General features: G+C 37.7%; 1 protein-coding gene across 1 annotated transcript in view; it reads right to left on the reverse strand.

The window, feature by feature from the left end:
• The window catches only part of POC1B (POC1 centriolar protein B), a 149219-nt gene that overhangs the window by 76914 nt on the left and 58042 nt on the right, over nt 1–14263 (reverse strand). The window contains exons 5-9 of the mRNA XM_006870711.1: nt 12568–12675; nt 12327–12442; nt 9578–9711; nt 7139–7207; nt 6115–6267 (exon numbers count right to left, since the gene is read on the reverse strand). Coding sequence (XP_006870773.1) covers nt 6115–6267; nt 7139–7207; nt 9578–9711; nt 12327–12442; nt 12568–12675 — 580 coding nt within the window. The remainder of the gene's footprint in view (nt 1–6114; nt 6268–7138; nt 7208–9577; nt 9712–12326; nt 12443–12567; nt 12676–14263) is intronic.

Here is a 14263-nt window from a genome sequence, read left to right on the forward strand (position 1 = left end):
ATATTCTGGAAGACTTAATTGTGCTCATGAGGAACCTAAACATAGACACCAAGAGGCGGTTGTTTGCACAGAACAAGGGAATATCAAATGGTTTAAAATTAGGAAAAGTGTGTGCCAGGGTTCTATTCTTTCACCATACTTACTCAATCGTATGCTGAACAAATAATCCCAGAAGCTGATTGTATGAAGAAAAACATGGCAAAAGGATTGGAGGACAGCTCAATAACAACCTGTGATATGCAGATGATACAACCTTGTTTGATGAAAGCCAAGAGAACTTAAAATACTTATTGATGAAGATCAAAGATCACAGCCTTTGGTATGGAGTTGCAATTCAATGTAAAGAAAACAGTGAACCAATAAACAGCATCCGTATAAATGGAGAAAAGACTGAAGTTGTCAAAGACGTCATTTTGCTCTGATCACCAATCAACACTCATCGAAGCAGTAGTCAAGCAATCAAATGATGTACTGCATTAGCCAAATCTCCTGCACAGACCTCTTTAAAGCGTTGAAGAGCAACGAAGTCAGTTTGAGGACTTAGGTGCACCTGACCCAAGCCATGGTATAATCAATAACATTATATGCATGTGAAAGTTGGATAATGAATAAGGAGGACTATAGAATTGATGCCTTTGAGTTATGGTGTTGGAGGAGAATATTTAATGCAGGGAATGGTTTCGCCACCTCTGCTGTTTGACACAGTCCCGGCAGAAGGAGAGACATCATGCAAAGTAGATGATTCTCAGGAGGAACCTCCTCTATCTCCTCTTTAGGATAACTCTGAATTCACTTGTAAAAATATATAATATTGCCATATTCACAGCTTTTGCTATGAGCTCTGCAGACCTTAGGAAGAAACCAGTCTGGCAACAATTGTTTCAGCTTCGGTAGGTTGAATTCAAAGGGAATTGTATGAGCCACTCCCGTTCCTAAGTACAAAGTAATTGCATTTATGAGATCACAAAAGCAGATAACAAACTAAAGTAAAATTGTTCGACCCCTATGGGCCTCACCACAATCAATTATCAGCCAGAATCCACAAACCGCCACTATTACATACCTGCATCTACGTAAATAGGCAGAGAATAGTGAACATAAGTGAAAAGTAGTTTTAACTTAATAATCTACATTTCCTGCAGCAATTAGCCAGGTTGGGCTTTATGACTCACAGCTTCAAAAGAAAGAAATATAGGAACACTGTGGTTAAGCAATTTAATGAATACTTTAGAAAAACAAAATGATTAAGTAGATGTTAGTAATACTTTTACTATGAAAATAGTAGTACAGTATGTAGGATAGAAGATTGATAATCACCTAATAGAAACAATAAAGTAGTGTAGGCATTGATGATTAATAGAAACTTATATTACTAAGAGGATATAATCAAAGGTCTGATAAGTGGAAACAATTGGTATAAGGTTTGATTGATCTTTCACTTATGTAGAAGAAACAATCTATCACTTACATAGGAGAGGAGATAATGTCAAGAGAAGATACTTAATGGTTAGAAAAGAATAGGATGTTGGAAAGGTCAGGTTGGACACCATAAAAATACTTTTGTTAAGGTTCTATAATCACAGGGTAAAAGAATGCTATAATTACAAATGTGTAATAATTCAAGGGAAAAATCAAAGTATCAAATCATTATGTACTGTGTAATTTTAAGTATAAAAAATAAAGACTTGCAGAGAAGAAAAGAGAGAGAGAGCTCCATCAGCCAACTAAGCAGAGACTCCTCCCTTGCTCTCATTTTCGCCAATGCCGTGTCTCCTCTCGTGTCCTGCGACCCTGCGAGAGCTGGACTCCCGCAATTTAAGGTACCATGGACTTCCAAAAGAACAAATAGATCTGTGTTGGAAGAAGTGCAGCCAGAGTATGGCCAGACTTCGTCTTTCATACTTCAGACATATTGTCAGGAGGGACCAGTGACTGGAGAAAGATATCATGTTTGGGAAGGTGGAGGGTCAGAGAAAAAGAAGAAAAGAGGAAGACCCCAACAAGGCGGACTGGCACAGTGGCAGCATCAATGGGCTCAAAAGTAGCAACAATTGAGAGGTTGGCCCAGGACTGGGGAGTGTTTCATTCTGTTGTACATAGGATTGCTACGAGTCGATAATGACTCAATGGCACCCAACAACAACAATAAATGAGTTGGAAGTGACTCAACAGCACTTAATAACATATATATATGCATCCCTATAAACACACAAATACATACCTAAACCCATGGTATTTTCAATAACCTCATATGGATGCAAAAGCTGGACAGTGAATAAGGAAGATCGTAGAAGGATTGATGCCTTTGAGTTGTGGTGTTGGAGGAGAATACTAAAAGTGCCACGGACTGCCAAAAGAACCAATAGATCTGTTTTGGAAGAAGTGCAGCCAGAGTGCTCCTTGGAGGCCAGGATGGCTAAACTCCATCTCTCATACTTTAGACATATTGTCAGGAGAGAACAGTCGCTGGAGAAGGATGTCATGCTGGGTAAGATGGAGGGTCAGAGAAAAAGAGGAAGACTCCCAACGAGATGGATCAGCCAGGTGGCATCATTGATAGCGTCAAGTGTGGCAGCGGTAGTGAAGTCGGCCCAGGATCGGACATTGTTTCATTCTGCTGTGCATGGGGTCGGGTCGCTATGAGTCGGCTCCGACTCGATGGCACCTGACAACAACAACAACAACAATACACATATATATGCATGCATACATTTGCAAGCACATCATACTGCAACATTATATATGTTCTGCTGTTGTTGTTATATGCTGTCGAGTTGGCGCCAACTCATAGCGACTCGTGTAGTGGTTCCAAGGCTGTGAATCCCTACAGGAGCAGAAAGCCTCATCGTTATCCATGGAGTAACTGGTACATTCAAACCACCTACCATGCACGCGGTTTTGGACTCCTGGTGTGGCACTGTGGGTTAGTGCACTGGACTCAAAGTTGATCTGAACCACAATGTCAGTGATTCAAACTCACCAACCACTACTTGGTTGCTATGTGTAGGAAACGACTCGACGGCACTTAAGAACAACAGCCATGCAATTAACAGCTTAACAAGAAACCCACTATGCCATCATAGTTCCATATATGCCCTGGTGGTGGTTATGTGCTGTCAAGTCGGTTCCAACACATAACGACCCCATACAGGGTTTCCAAGGCTGTAAATCTTAACAGGAACAGAAAGCCTCATCTTTCTCCCATGGAATAACTGGTAGTTTTGAACTCATGACCTTGTGGTTCGCAGCCCTATAAGTAACCACTATGCTACCAGAGCTTCAAATGTCCTTTTTTTCTAGTGTACTTTGTGACATCATTTACTCTGGTTAAGCTATACATACGTCACCCATATTCACTGTTACCTTTCCCATCACCAAAAATAAAAAATGACTGCTATATAGTTATTTTCCCTCTCTTTCCATACATACATACACAAAATCCCAGTAGCCACCAATGAATGTGTAGTTTTGTATGTATATATCCAACTTTCTTAGGTTATTAATAAAATTCAGTCACAATACTCAACAAAACTCAACATTCTGTACAGTGTAACTGAAGTCTAATTCCAAGATGAACATGGCAGTTTTTAATAGCATTTTAAGAGTGTATATTTGAAAACTAATGTCTGGCCAGGGTCATCCTGACCTAGCAATATAAAACAACCCAGCAGGTTTTATTGCTTTTGGGCTCTACTGTCAGGACAGAGCTACTCAGACAACTTGTTGACATTTTAAAGAAAGTCTAGCACTTGTAAGTGGGCTGGCAGTAAATTACAAAGAAAACGGCTTGAGTTTCCAATGCTCAGGCAGTGTGGGGCTGTGAATTAGGAGTAAGGCGGATCAAGGCTCAGCCTGCAGATCTGCCTCTGGAAAGGAGGCTGAGTGAGGGACAGGACACTAGGTACCTCCTTCCTGATCAAATGTAACCAAGCACAGAAATGCTAACACATAAAACATCAAGGATTTCTCTTAAATGCTGAGTAAATCAAGAAAAGGAAATTCAAGTTAAGCTAAAACATATTAAACTCATACTAATTAATATCTCAGCTCCATGTTGTCGTTGGGCCATGGAGTCGGTTACTACTCATAGCGGAGCAGTTGACGAGCTTGAACTGCCAATCTTGAGGTTCACACAGACCTTGCAATCCAGCGCATTAACCCACAGCTCCATATCAGGACTCCAGCTCAGCTCCACAGGGATCAACAAATACACCTATGCTCACATAAACTTAGGGGAAAAAAGGGATGAACCATAACTTATATTGCATTTTTTTTCACAGACATTTTTAAAGGACGATCCTATAATGAAACAATAACTAGTGTGAAGAAATAGTGAAATACAATAGCAAATACTTTAGAAGAAGTAGAAAGATCACTGGAAGTTGGAGAGTACAAAAACTATACTAAAGAATAAAAAATGACCACCACCAAGGACAAATGAGGGCAAAAATTCCAAAATATGGCAGGATTATATTATGAGTCAAATCGACACAAGAGTGATTTAAACGAGATCTAAAAAGTAGTCTAATTTTTAAAAATATATATATACACAGAGAGAGACTAGTAGAAGTCCCTGAGGTAACAGAAAAAATGACAACCACTATCGGCAGTTCAAACCCATCCGCTGCTACTTGGAAACCCTATGGAGAGAGGCTATGAGTCAGAACTGACTTGACAGCAGTTAACAATAACAACAACAACAGGGAAACTAAAATCAAAGAACTGACTGACATAGAGAGCAAAGAAACTGGAAGAGGGAGCCACGTCACAAACCACTGGAACCATGTCACAAAAATACGTACATGTTTGGTGCTACTCAGGAATAAGTCTCAGGAACTCACAAAACCTACTCTGAAGGCAAAGAAAAAGAAAGGCTCTAGTAGTAAATGAAGACATGTTCAGCTCAACAGATAGCAGTAATTTCTGCCATCAGCTCTTGGGAGAGAAAAGGGCTAAGGAAACTCACACAAAATGGAAAGAAGTGAGCTTAATTATAAATAAATATCCAGCAAAAAATATCTTCAAAGAAAAAGTACCATTTTCTTTGAAGAGCGAATACATAAATCTATACCTAGTCCACAAAATGACCTCTAAATAGATAATTATATATTTAAATATATACACAGACAACAAAGTGGCTTCAATTATTAAATTTAATGTCTAAATCTTTTCCCTTCATTATTTAAGATACTATTTTTGCTGCTATAAGGTTTCAAGATACCTATTTGAATAACTTATAAAAATTCTTGTCTTGCTATCCTGTTCTCATAACAGCTCTTATGTGAACAGCCTAATTCAGACTTCAGACACCAGAAGCCTAAACTTTGATTTCTCATTTCCAATTACACACTTTGGTTCATAGTATTTCTGGGCCTTCAAGAAGAGAACATGGGAGGCTTTAACACTATTACATACTACCATATTGGCGTAGTGGTTATGAATCGGGCTGCAAACCTTAAGGTCAGCGGTTCGAAACTACCATCCACTCTGCAGGAGAAAGATGAGGCTTTCTACTCCTGTAAAGATTTACACCCTCGGAAACCCTTTACAGGGTCGCTATGGGTCGGAACCAACTCGACGGCACTTAACAACAACAACAATATGTAGACAGTCTCATTTTATTGGTATTAACAATTGACTGTTTCTCAAAGTGCTATTGCTTAAAAGTACAACTAGGCTTTATCTTTTATACTGGATCAGTATATTTTCAAATACCTCTAGTTGACCAGTGTGCCAAATAGTATAAGTCCTCAACTGCATGTTGGTTTGAGCTGCAAGGCTGGAGGTTCAAATCTACAAGTCACTCCTCGGATACCGTATAACAGAGTCGCTATGAGTTGGAAATGACTCCGTGGCACTTAACTACAACAAGTTGACTAATGTGACTTTGTAGGATAAACACTGGACTGTTAGCCATAAGGTCAGTGGTTCGAGCCCACCAGCTGCACCTCAGGAGAAAGATGAGGCTTTTTGATCCCATAAGTATTTGCAGACTTGGAAAATCTACAGAGTTGCTCTGAGTAGGAGCCAACTCGACAGCACACAACAATAACCTGACTAATAGTGCCAAATGGACACTTAAAAGTAATACAACAACATAGGAAGAATACTCACTTCAATAGTCTCCAGCTTTCCATCATGCAGATGTGCTGTTCTCGGGTAGATATCAAAAAGGTGTGGTGGTGAATCAAAATGCAATCGTTTGAGATTTCTTTTAATGAGATCTTTATAATTCAATTCATCGAAGTTAGTCCTCCACAGTAACACCTGTAAGAAAATCAGTCATGAGGCAGTTGTTGATTTGAATTGTATGAGGGGGCTTCAAAAAAGTTCATGGAAAAATGGAATTGAAAGATAACAAAATGTTTCCACCAACTTGTGAAGCCCTACCATATAAGCAACAGAGCTGATTTTTTAAAAAATAAAAACAGGAATGCCCTTCAAAGTAGGCAGAAAGGTCCGATATGTATTTCAAAAGAACAAACATGTCTCAAAACCAATCCGCCCATCCTTCCTTTTTTTAAAGGGATACAGGAGAGAGTTAGCATTTCAAATCACCTTTATGTTAATTTGAAATCCATATTAAAAAATATTTTATCTTAAAATCCTCACCACTACCCCACAGGCCAAACCTCTGTTTCTGATTACCTGATTACACATTTTATTCAACAGATCTAGTTATGGATGACTTTTGGTCATTTCAAAAGTATGAAGATTTGGTCATTTCAAAAATATGCCATAAAATATATTTTTATTTATATATAAATAAATAAATAAATAAATAAATAAATAAATAAATATAAATAAATAAATAAATAAATAAATAAATAAAAATAAATAAATAAATAAATAAATAAGATAAAAGCCAAAATACTAGGGAGTAAGTGGAAGTGCTACACCTATATTGAGCACTCAGAAAGTGTCAATTACATTCAAGATTACATGTAAAAATGATAAGGAAAGAACTGCTGTTTGAATTCACTAGAAGTGGCACTCCTCCAGCTATGAAACAGCAGACTTCCTGGCATTACCTCAAAATATAAACTCACTGATAATCATCTGAACAAACACAAAACTAACTGCAAAAATCTCCCTTTGTCCTAGCCAAATCAAAAAGGGGCTAAAAGAGTTTACAAACCTGTGCGTCTGCACCTCCTGATGTAAACAGCTCCCCGCCTTTTGAAAATGACACAGCAAAAACGGGTCCCTAAGAAATGAAGGGAGATAAAAGAAAATGCATCTTCTCATGGCCAAGAGGACTCTGACTATCAATTGTTTTCATCTTGATTTATCTAGACTATGTAAATGGTCTGACAGAAAACATCCAGTTGGCAGCAACTAACACAAGCAGAGTATAGATTAGCCAAGAACTACGTCGGAACCAACTCAATGGCACTTAACAACAAAAACCCAGTAATATTAAAACACAAGTGAATGATACTAAATTAAATATAAATACTAATCAAAGAAAAAATGAAAATAAATGCTTTATCCCTTAAAGAAAAGTTTGTACATGTATAAATTGGTAAGAAATTTTGTTAAGATTTTTTTTAGTTTGGACTTTATTCGATCTTTACCTCACAATGATTATTAGCAGAAATTGAAAGATAAACTGTGTTAGGCATGAGGCTATAAAAACAAAGACTATTCCTGATCTTAAAACTTTAAAGACTTCTCCTTTCATGTAGGTAATGGGACACCATGAGAAGTTTTAAGATTGACAGGAGAAAAGCTGTGATTGATGAAAAAACTGACTGAATGAAGAATTGAAATGACTAAGAATGAACGTCTGGAAAACAGTTAGGCGGTTACTACAAGTTTTTAGGTAGGAGGTAATGAGAACTTGCAGTTGAGCAATGGCTGTGGAATAGGATGAGGCTGTACCGGCACAGTGTCAAGGTAAATAGCCTCTAGGTCAATATTCCAGTCAAGATAAGAGTAGCTATTTCTCATCTCAGAAATGCTATCGGTATAGTTGGCTTGTTTTAACGTTCTTAATCTCTTTAAGAAATCTTTTGGAGAAAAAAGTGTCTTGTATTTTTTTCAAGAAGACCAGCCCATATTTGTAGGTTACTGTAGCCTTATGAATACCTTCACCTCTACATTTTTTCATTTCTAAGATTTGAAGTCACAACTAACAACTACCCACACTGAAAAGAAAAAAAAAAAAAAATCATCTTTATATACTGGCAATTAAAAGGCTTGTGGCATAGTAGGTAAAGCACTTCACTGTTAACTAAAAGATGCCAGGAGAAAGATGTGATTTGTTTTTGTAAAGATCACACCCTTGGACTGCTATGAGTCAGAATAAACTACAGTGGGTTTAGTTTAGTTTGGTTTACTATGCTGGCAATACCGTCCTTAGTTAAGGAAAACATTCTTTAATTCATCTTATCACTTAAGTCTGTGAATCATACATTAAATCACCTAATCTGATGAGCCAGACTGTAAAACAGGCCATCTTTATGTACCATGCTTTTGCCTCTAAAATAACTGTGCGTATCTTGTTTTCTATTAATTTCACAGACATTTCGGTCCTTGGCTCCTTTTACTGACCGTATCTATTCAACCTAGATCTGTGGATACACATACGAGCATATCTGAACTAGCTAGTTTCTATTTCTGCTTCACACTAGCACAGCTGCAGAACAAATAATAAAGCAAAGCAGGAAGTCAGGCAGGATATATGAAAGCAGAAAGAGCTCCTTCTCCCCTAGACCATGAAGCCCATTCTAGTTCTGGATATAAATAGCTTATACTTAGTTAAAAGGAAGTACCTAGTACATCCAAAAAGAAAAAGAAATAGAGGGCAGATTCTAAAAAACTGCACAGAAATCTGAATATTTACACCGAAATCGGATAACTACTTTATCTACTTTAATAAGCTTCCTTCTGAACATTATGTGTGTGTATGTATGGCAAGGGAGTGTCTTTTCAGCTCAATAAAAACACTTCTCTTCCCTGCTGGGTTCTAAAGTAATTGAGAGTGAAAATATCACCTTTCTTACTAGTAAAAGCTTGTTATGAGAGAATGTGGCTTTTTATCTGTGGGCAAAATGAATCAGATCCAACTACCCAGTTGCAGACAACACTGGACATGGACAGCCTTCCCCACATGAAATCTAAGAGGAATATAGTGAGGGCAAGCTCACTCCCAAAGGCAGGAGAGAAGGTGTTGGGCTATGTTTTCCAAATTTCTCCTTACAGACTCACCAATCAGTGGGGAGAGGCCAAGACTTTCAGAGCTTAGTGGGGCAGCTCCACAGGGGAAGAAAGACAAGCAGAAGCAGGGAATAAGCTCACCCAGCAAATTGAACCAGTAAAATCACAACTACATACTAATGAAGACAAACAAAAATAAGGGCCAGTGAAACACACACATCAATTTTTATAAGAATTATAACAGTATTTCTAAGAGGTGACTCCAGAAGATCCAAACATAATCTTGGAAATACTTGTTTGTTTCTGGTGATAGCAGCAATGTGTGCTGCAATTGGAAAAATAACAAAGATATAGCAAAATGGATTAAAACTTTAAATACACATTATTTTTAAAATAAAAATCTTAGTGGTAATACCGTATGTCCTTGAAGTGTATATATGAGTCTTCCTTCTAAGAGATCCAGAATCTTAAGTGTACCATCCGATGCAGCAGTGATAAGATAGTTGCCCGAAGGATGGTAGGATAAACAATTAACTCCACCGCTGTGAACTGATTTGTAGAAAAGAAGAGCACATTTCAGAGGATGGTTTTTTGTAAGTAATATTTTATTGTGTTTTCAGTGAATGTTTGCACAGCAAATTAGGTTCCCATTTGACAATGTCTACACAAATCGCTCAGTGACACTAAATTACATTTTTCACAATCTGTCAACATTCTCTTTAAGTGCATTCTGATTGTTCTGTTCCCAGTACTTCAGTTTATCTGTCCCCCTTATCTTCTCAGATCTGTTTTAGAGTGATTGATGACCTTTTGTTCTCATATAAATGTATTTGTACTGGAGAGCTGCATTTACAAGTAATATCCTTTATTTTGTGTGCCAATCCGCTAATTTCACTAAAAGGTGACCTCAGGGGACAATTTCAGTTCAAGGTTTAAAAAGTTATCTAAGGGCAGTAGTCTCAGGGAATTCTCTAGTCTCAGCTGGTCTAGTAAGTCTGTGCTATTTCAGAATTTGAGTTCTAGTCCACGTTTCCTCAGGTTCTCTCAGGCTTCGTCTACTGTGATCCTGATCCGAATGGTTGGTAGTGGGAACTGAGCACCATCTAGCTCTAAAGGTTTTAAGTTAGATGAGGTCATGGTTCAGGTAGGCTATTACCATCTGTAGATGGGGTTCTTCTCTGAGACTTCTCTTTTGTTCCAAACAAGTAAACACCAATGTCACATCTTAGATGACAGCTTGCAAGTTTTTACGATGCCAGACGCTACTCACCTCACAGAGAAGCAGAACATGAACTCTGTAGTGCTGTTGACTGAGTTGTCCCATGAGACTACGATCCTAAGCCTTCAGAGAACAGTTTTTAATTCTAAGGAAGAACCTTTGCCCAATTGATAATTGTTGTTGTTAAGTGTCATCAAGTCAGTTCCGACTCATAGTGAGACCCTGTATAGGGTTTTTGAAGAGCAGCTGGTAGGTTTGAACTGCCGACTTTGCAGTCAACAGTCCAATGCTTATTCTATAGCGCCATACCGGGAGTCCCCAACTGGTAATCTAAAGTTGAAAATAATCATTTAGAGGCAATGTCTCCACAACAGCAAAATTCTATTAGCTCTCTAAAACAAATGACATAGACTAACTTAAAAATAAGATGGTGGTGCAGAAAAACAAACTTGTTGGCAACATAATTATAAAGTCCTTGAATATATAAGTATTAGTTGATTACTACCAATTTATATTAACTATGCAATCTAACTTCAAAATTAAATAGAATTACTCCTTAGGGGTTTGGGACTAAGGAGCAAAGAGTGTAAGGATATATTTGGAGAAGGACAGTCTTGTCATCAAGTTTGATAATCCATTTCTGGTTACTATCTGTCCAATAGAAGGTAGTATAACACAGTGGTCAAAAGTTTGCTCTTCCATACCCTTATAAGCAGAAAGACCTAAATGAGGTTACCTTCTGTAAGTTTTGGTTTCCTTGTCTTTAAAATGGGCATAATAATAATACTTGTTAGGAGTCCTGGTGACACATTGGTTAAGTGCTCAGCTGCTAAATGAAAGGTCTGCAGTTCAAATCCACCAGCTGCTCCACAGAAAATAACACCTCTAAATATTACAAACTGGTGCCCTAAATAGTACAAACTTGGAAACCTTATGGGGGCATTTTGATTGTGAACTACAATGTTACTAGGAGTTGGAATTGAATGGCACCTAACAATAACACCAATAACACTGCTCTGGGCTACTGTGAGGATTTAGCACACTGTCTTCTCCAAAGTACACAATGAGAGCTATTATTATTAAGGAGTCTTGGTATGGTACTGTGGGTTAATATGCAAGGTCAGTTTTAACCGCTATGAGTTGAAACCGACTTGACAGCACTTAACAATTATTACTGTATGTATTAAGAAAGAGAAATGTGGATTTAAGAGAAATCCAATTAAATCAATTCACTTCTCTTTTAGTTTCAATACACAGGTACATTAGGAAGTTATTTTCTACCAGATATTAGTATTTATATCGAAAGTACCATGGACTGCCAAAAGAACAAATAAATCTGTGTTGGAAGAAGTGCAGCCAGAGTGTTCTTGAAGGCCCAGGATGGCCAAACTTTGTCTCTCATGCTTTGGACATACAGTCAAGAGGGACCAGTCACTGGAGAAGGATATCATGTTTGGTAAAGTGGAGGGTCAAAGAAGAAGAGGAAGATTTCCAATGAGAAAGACTGGCACAGTGGCACCATCCACAGGCTCAAAACATAGCAACGATGGTGAAGTTGGCCCAAGATTGGGCAGTGTCTCGTTCTGTTGTGCATAGGGTTAACAACAACAAATCTGCTTCTGATTTAAAATTCAGAGTTAGTTACTATCTCTGACTTCTCACATAATACAGGTAAGCAAAGCTTAAAAATCTCATAGCAATCCCTTTTATAGCCCTTGGCATAAGTTTGAAGGTTCCTCCACTTCCCCTTCTAATTCGGCATCTGCTTCAGCTTGTCTGACTCTGCTGCTGTTAGGGGCTAACTGTTCTCTAGCCAGTTCAGAGGCAGTCCATGACCATCACCAAATGGGCCAAACCACACCAAAAGTACAGTCAGTGACGTGAAGAGCTTCCCAGAGAAGCCCATTCAGCAATTGAGCTTTTGACTATAGAAATTGTAATTTACCTTGATAATGCTGGAGTAATTTGTTCACTCTTATATCCCAGATTTTCACAGTATGATCAGAACCTGCTGAAGCTATGCATGTACCATTAGGGTTAAAATCCACAAAATTTGAAAACCTAGGAGGAAATAAAAAGATGGCCTGATATTTCAATTTCCTGAATCTTGTATTATATACAATGATTTAATTAAATGTCTCCTTAGCAAACCAACCCATATAAATACACAAAAATAGTGGACTTACCCTACGGAATCTGAGAAGTTATTAACACATTGCTTATTTGTGGTGTCCCAAATTTTAATAGTTCTATCCTCGCTACATGATACAATTAGTCTTCCATCAGGTGAGAATCTAGAAATCACAGGAAAGAAGATTGTATTTGTAAATGTTACCTATCATTCACCAACCCCACCACATAGGAACCAGGCTGCACATATTAAATACCAGAGGCAGTGTTACCACACTAAGCAGCAAAGTCTGCAACCAACCTCTTTCTAACAACAACAAAAAATTGGAAAGAACCATTAAAAGACTGAAATATACACTATACACTAACCATGCTTCTTTTTCCTCTTAGTTAAATAATATTGTTTTATGGGACCTGCCTCTGGGTCTTTGAAACAAACGTCCATTTTTTCCAAGCAAACTACTCTGTTTTCAATACTTTTTAGTTCTCGCTTCTATTTTTTGTCATTTTTCCATGTATCATACAACCCCAAAAAGTCATCCCGCCAACCCTGTGGTGAAGCTTTTATTTGTAAGAAAATACTGTGTTGAGAATTAAAATTTAGCGGTATTACAAACAAAAGAATCGAACACCCCAAGACTGACTATTCCCAGACTCAAGGGGGACATAGAGCTCCAGTGGACTGAAAAATGGGGCACCTCATTTACATAGGACAGCAGTTCCTTCATGGACAAACCTACAATCCACACATCCCATTAAAAAACAAATGAGAACATTCTCAGACATCTTGTCTATGGCTTTTATGCTGCCTCATCCTTTAAGATCCCTTCCAAGCTTCTTTATTTTTTTTAAATGACTTTTAAAAATACGATGGAAAAACAGAAAACCAAAAAAAAAAAAAAAAAAGAAAGAAAACCAATGTTACACTATTAGGAAACCTATGAATAGTGTTTTTATTATTAATTTTTTAACATTAACAAAAACCAGTGCTGACAGATTTAGGTCAGAGACTGATTATATGTTGATTTTATTTGGCGTTTCCTCTACACCCAGGTTACTGTAAAAATCATCAATTAGGGTTATAAAAGGCTTTTCTGTTTTGTGTTTTCTTTCCTTTTCAAAGTTGACCTAGAAATAATTCTTTCTGACAGAAACTTTGAATCTGGCATTTATGGGTTCACTTTGTGAAAAGAGACACAGAAACATGATTAAGTGTTATTAAAAGAATAATCTTAAAAACTACAAGAAAAATAACTTTTCAAGGAAAAATCCTCCAGGCTGTATAATTAATCAAGAGTTTACAATGAATACAATTTTTTTTATCTTTCCCCTCAGAAAACATGTGAGAAAAGATCCAACTATGAAGAACCATATTAAAGAACGATCCAAACAGATGACATCTATTTTTTATAGACTATAAGAGAAAGGAGGAGCCTGGGTGGCACAAGTGATTTGCAATCAGTTGCTAGCCAAAAGGTATGCAGTTAGAACTCACTTGTGGTGGGATGGATTACTTTAAAATGGCCTTCTAGCCAAGGTTTTATTATTCCACTAGGCTCAAAACGAGCCATTCCAGAGGTGAAAAGGGGTTGTTGTTGTTGTTGTTAGGTGCCATTAAGTCAGTACCAACTCATAGTGACACTATGCACAACAGAACTAAACACTGTCTGGTCCTGGGCCAACCTCACAATTGTTGCCACGCTTGAGCACACTGATACTGCCACTTTGCCAATCCATCTTGCTGGGGGTCTT

This window comes from Chrysochloris asiatica, unplaced genomic scaffold (genome assembly GCF_000296735.1).
Source record: "Chrysochloris asiatica unplaced genomic scaffold, ChrAsi1.0 scaffold00149, whole genome shotgun sequence".
Taxonomy (NCBI): Eukaryota; Metazoa; Chordata; class Mammalia; order Afrosoricida; family Chrysochloridae; genus Chrysochloris; species Chrysochloris asiatica.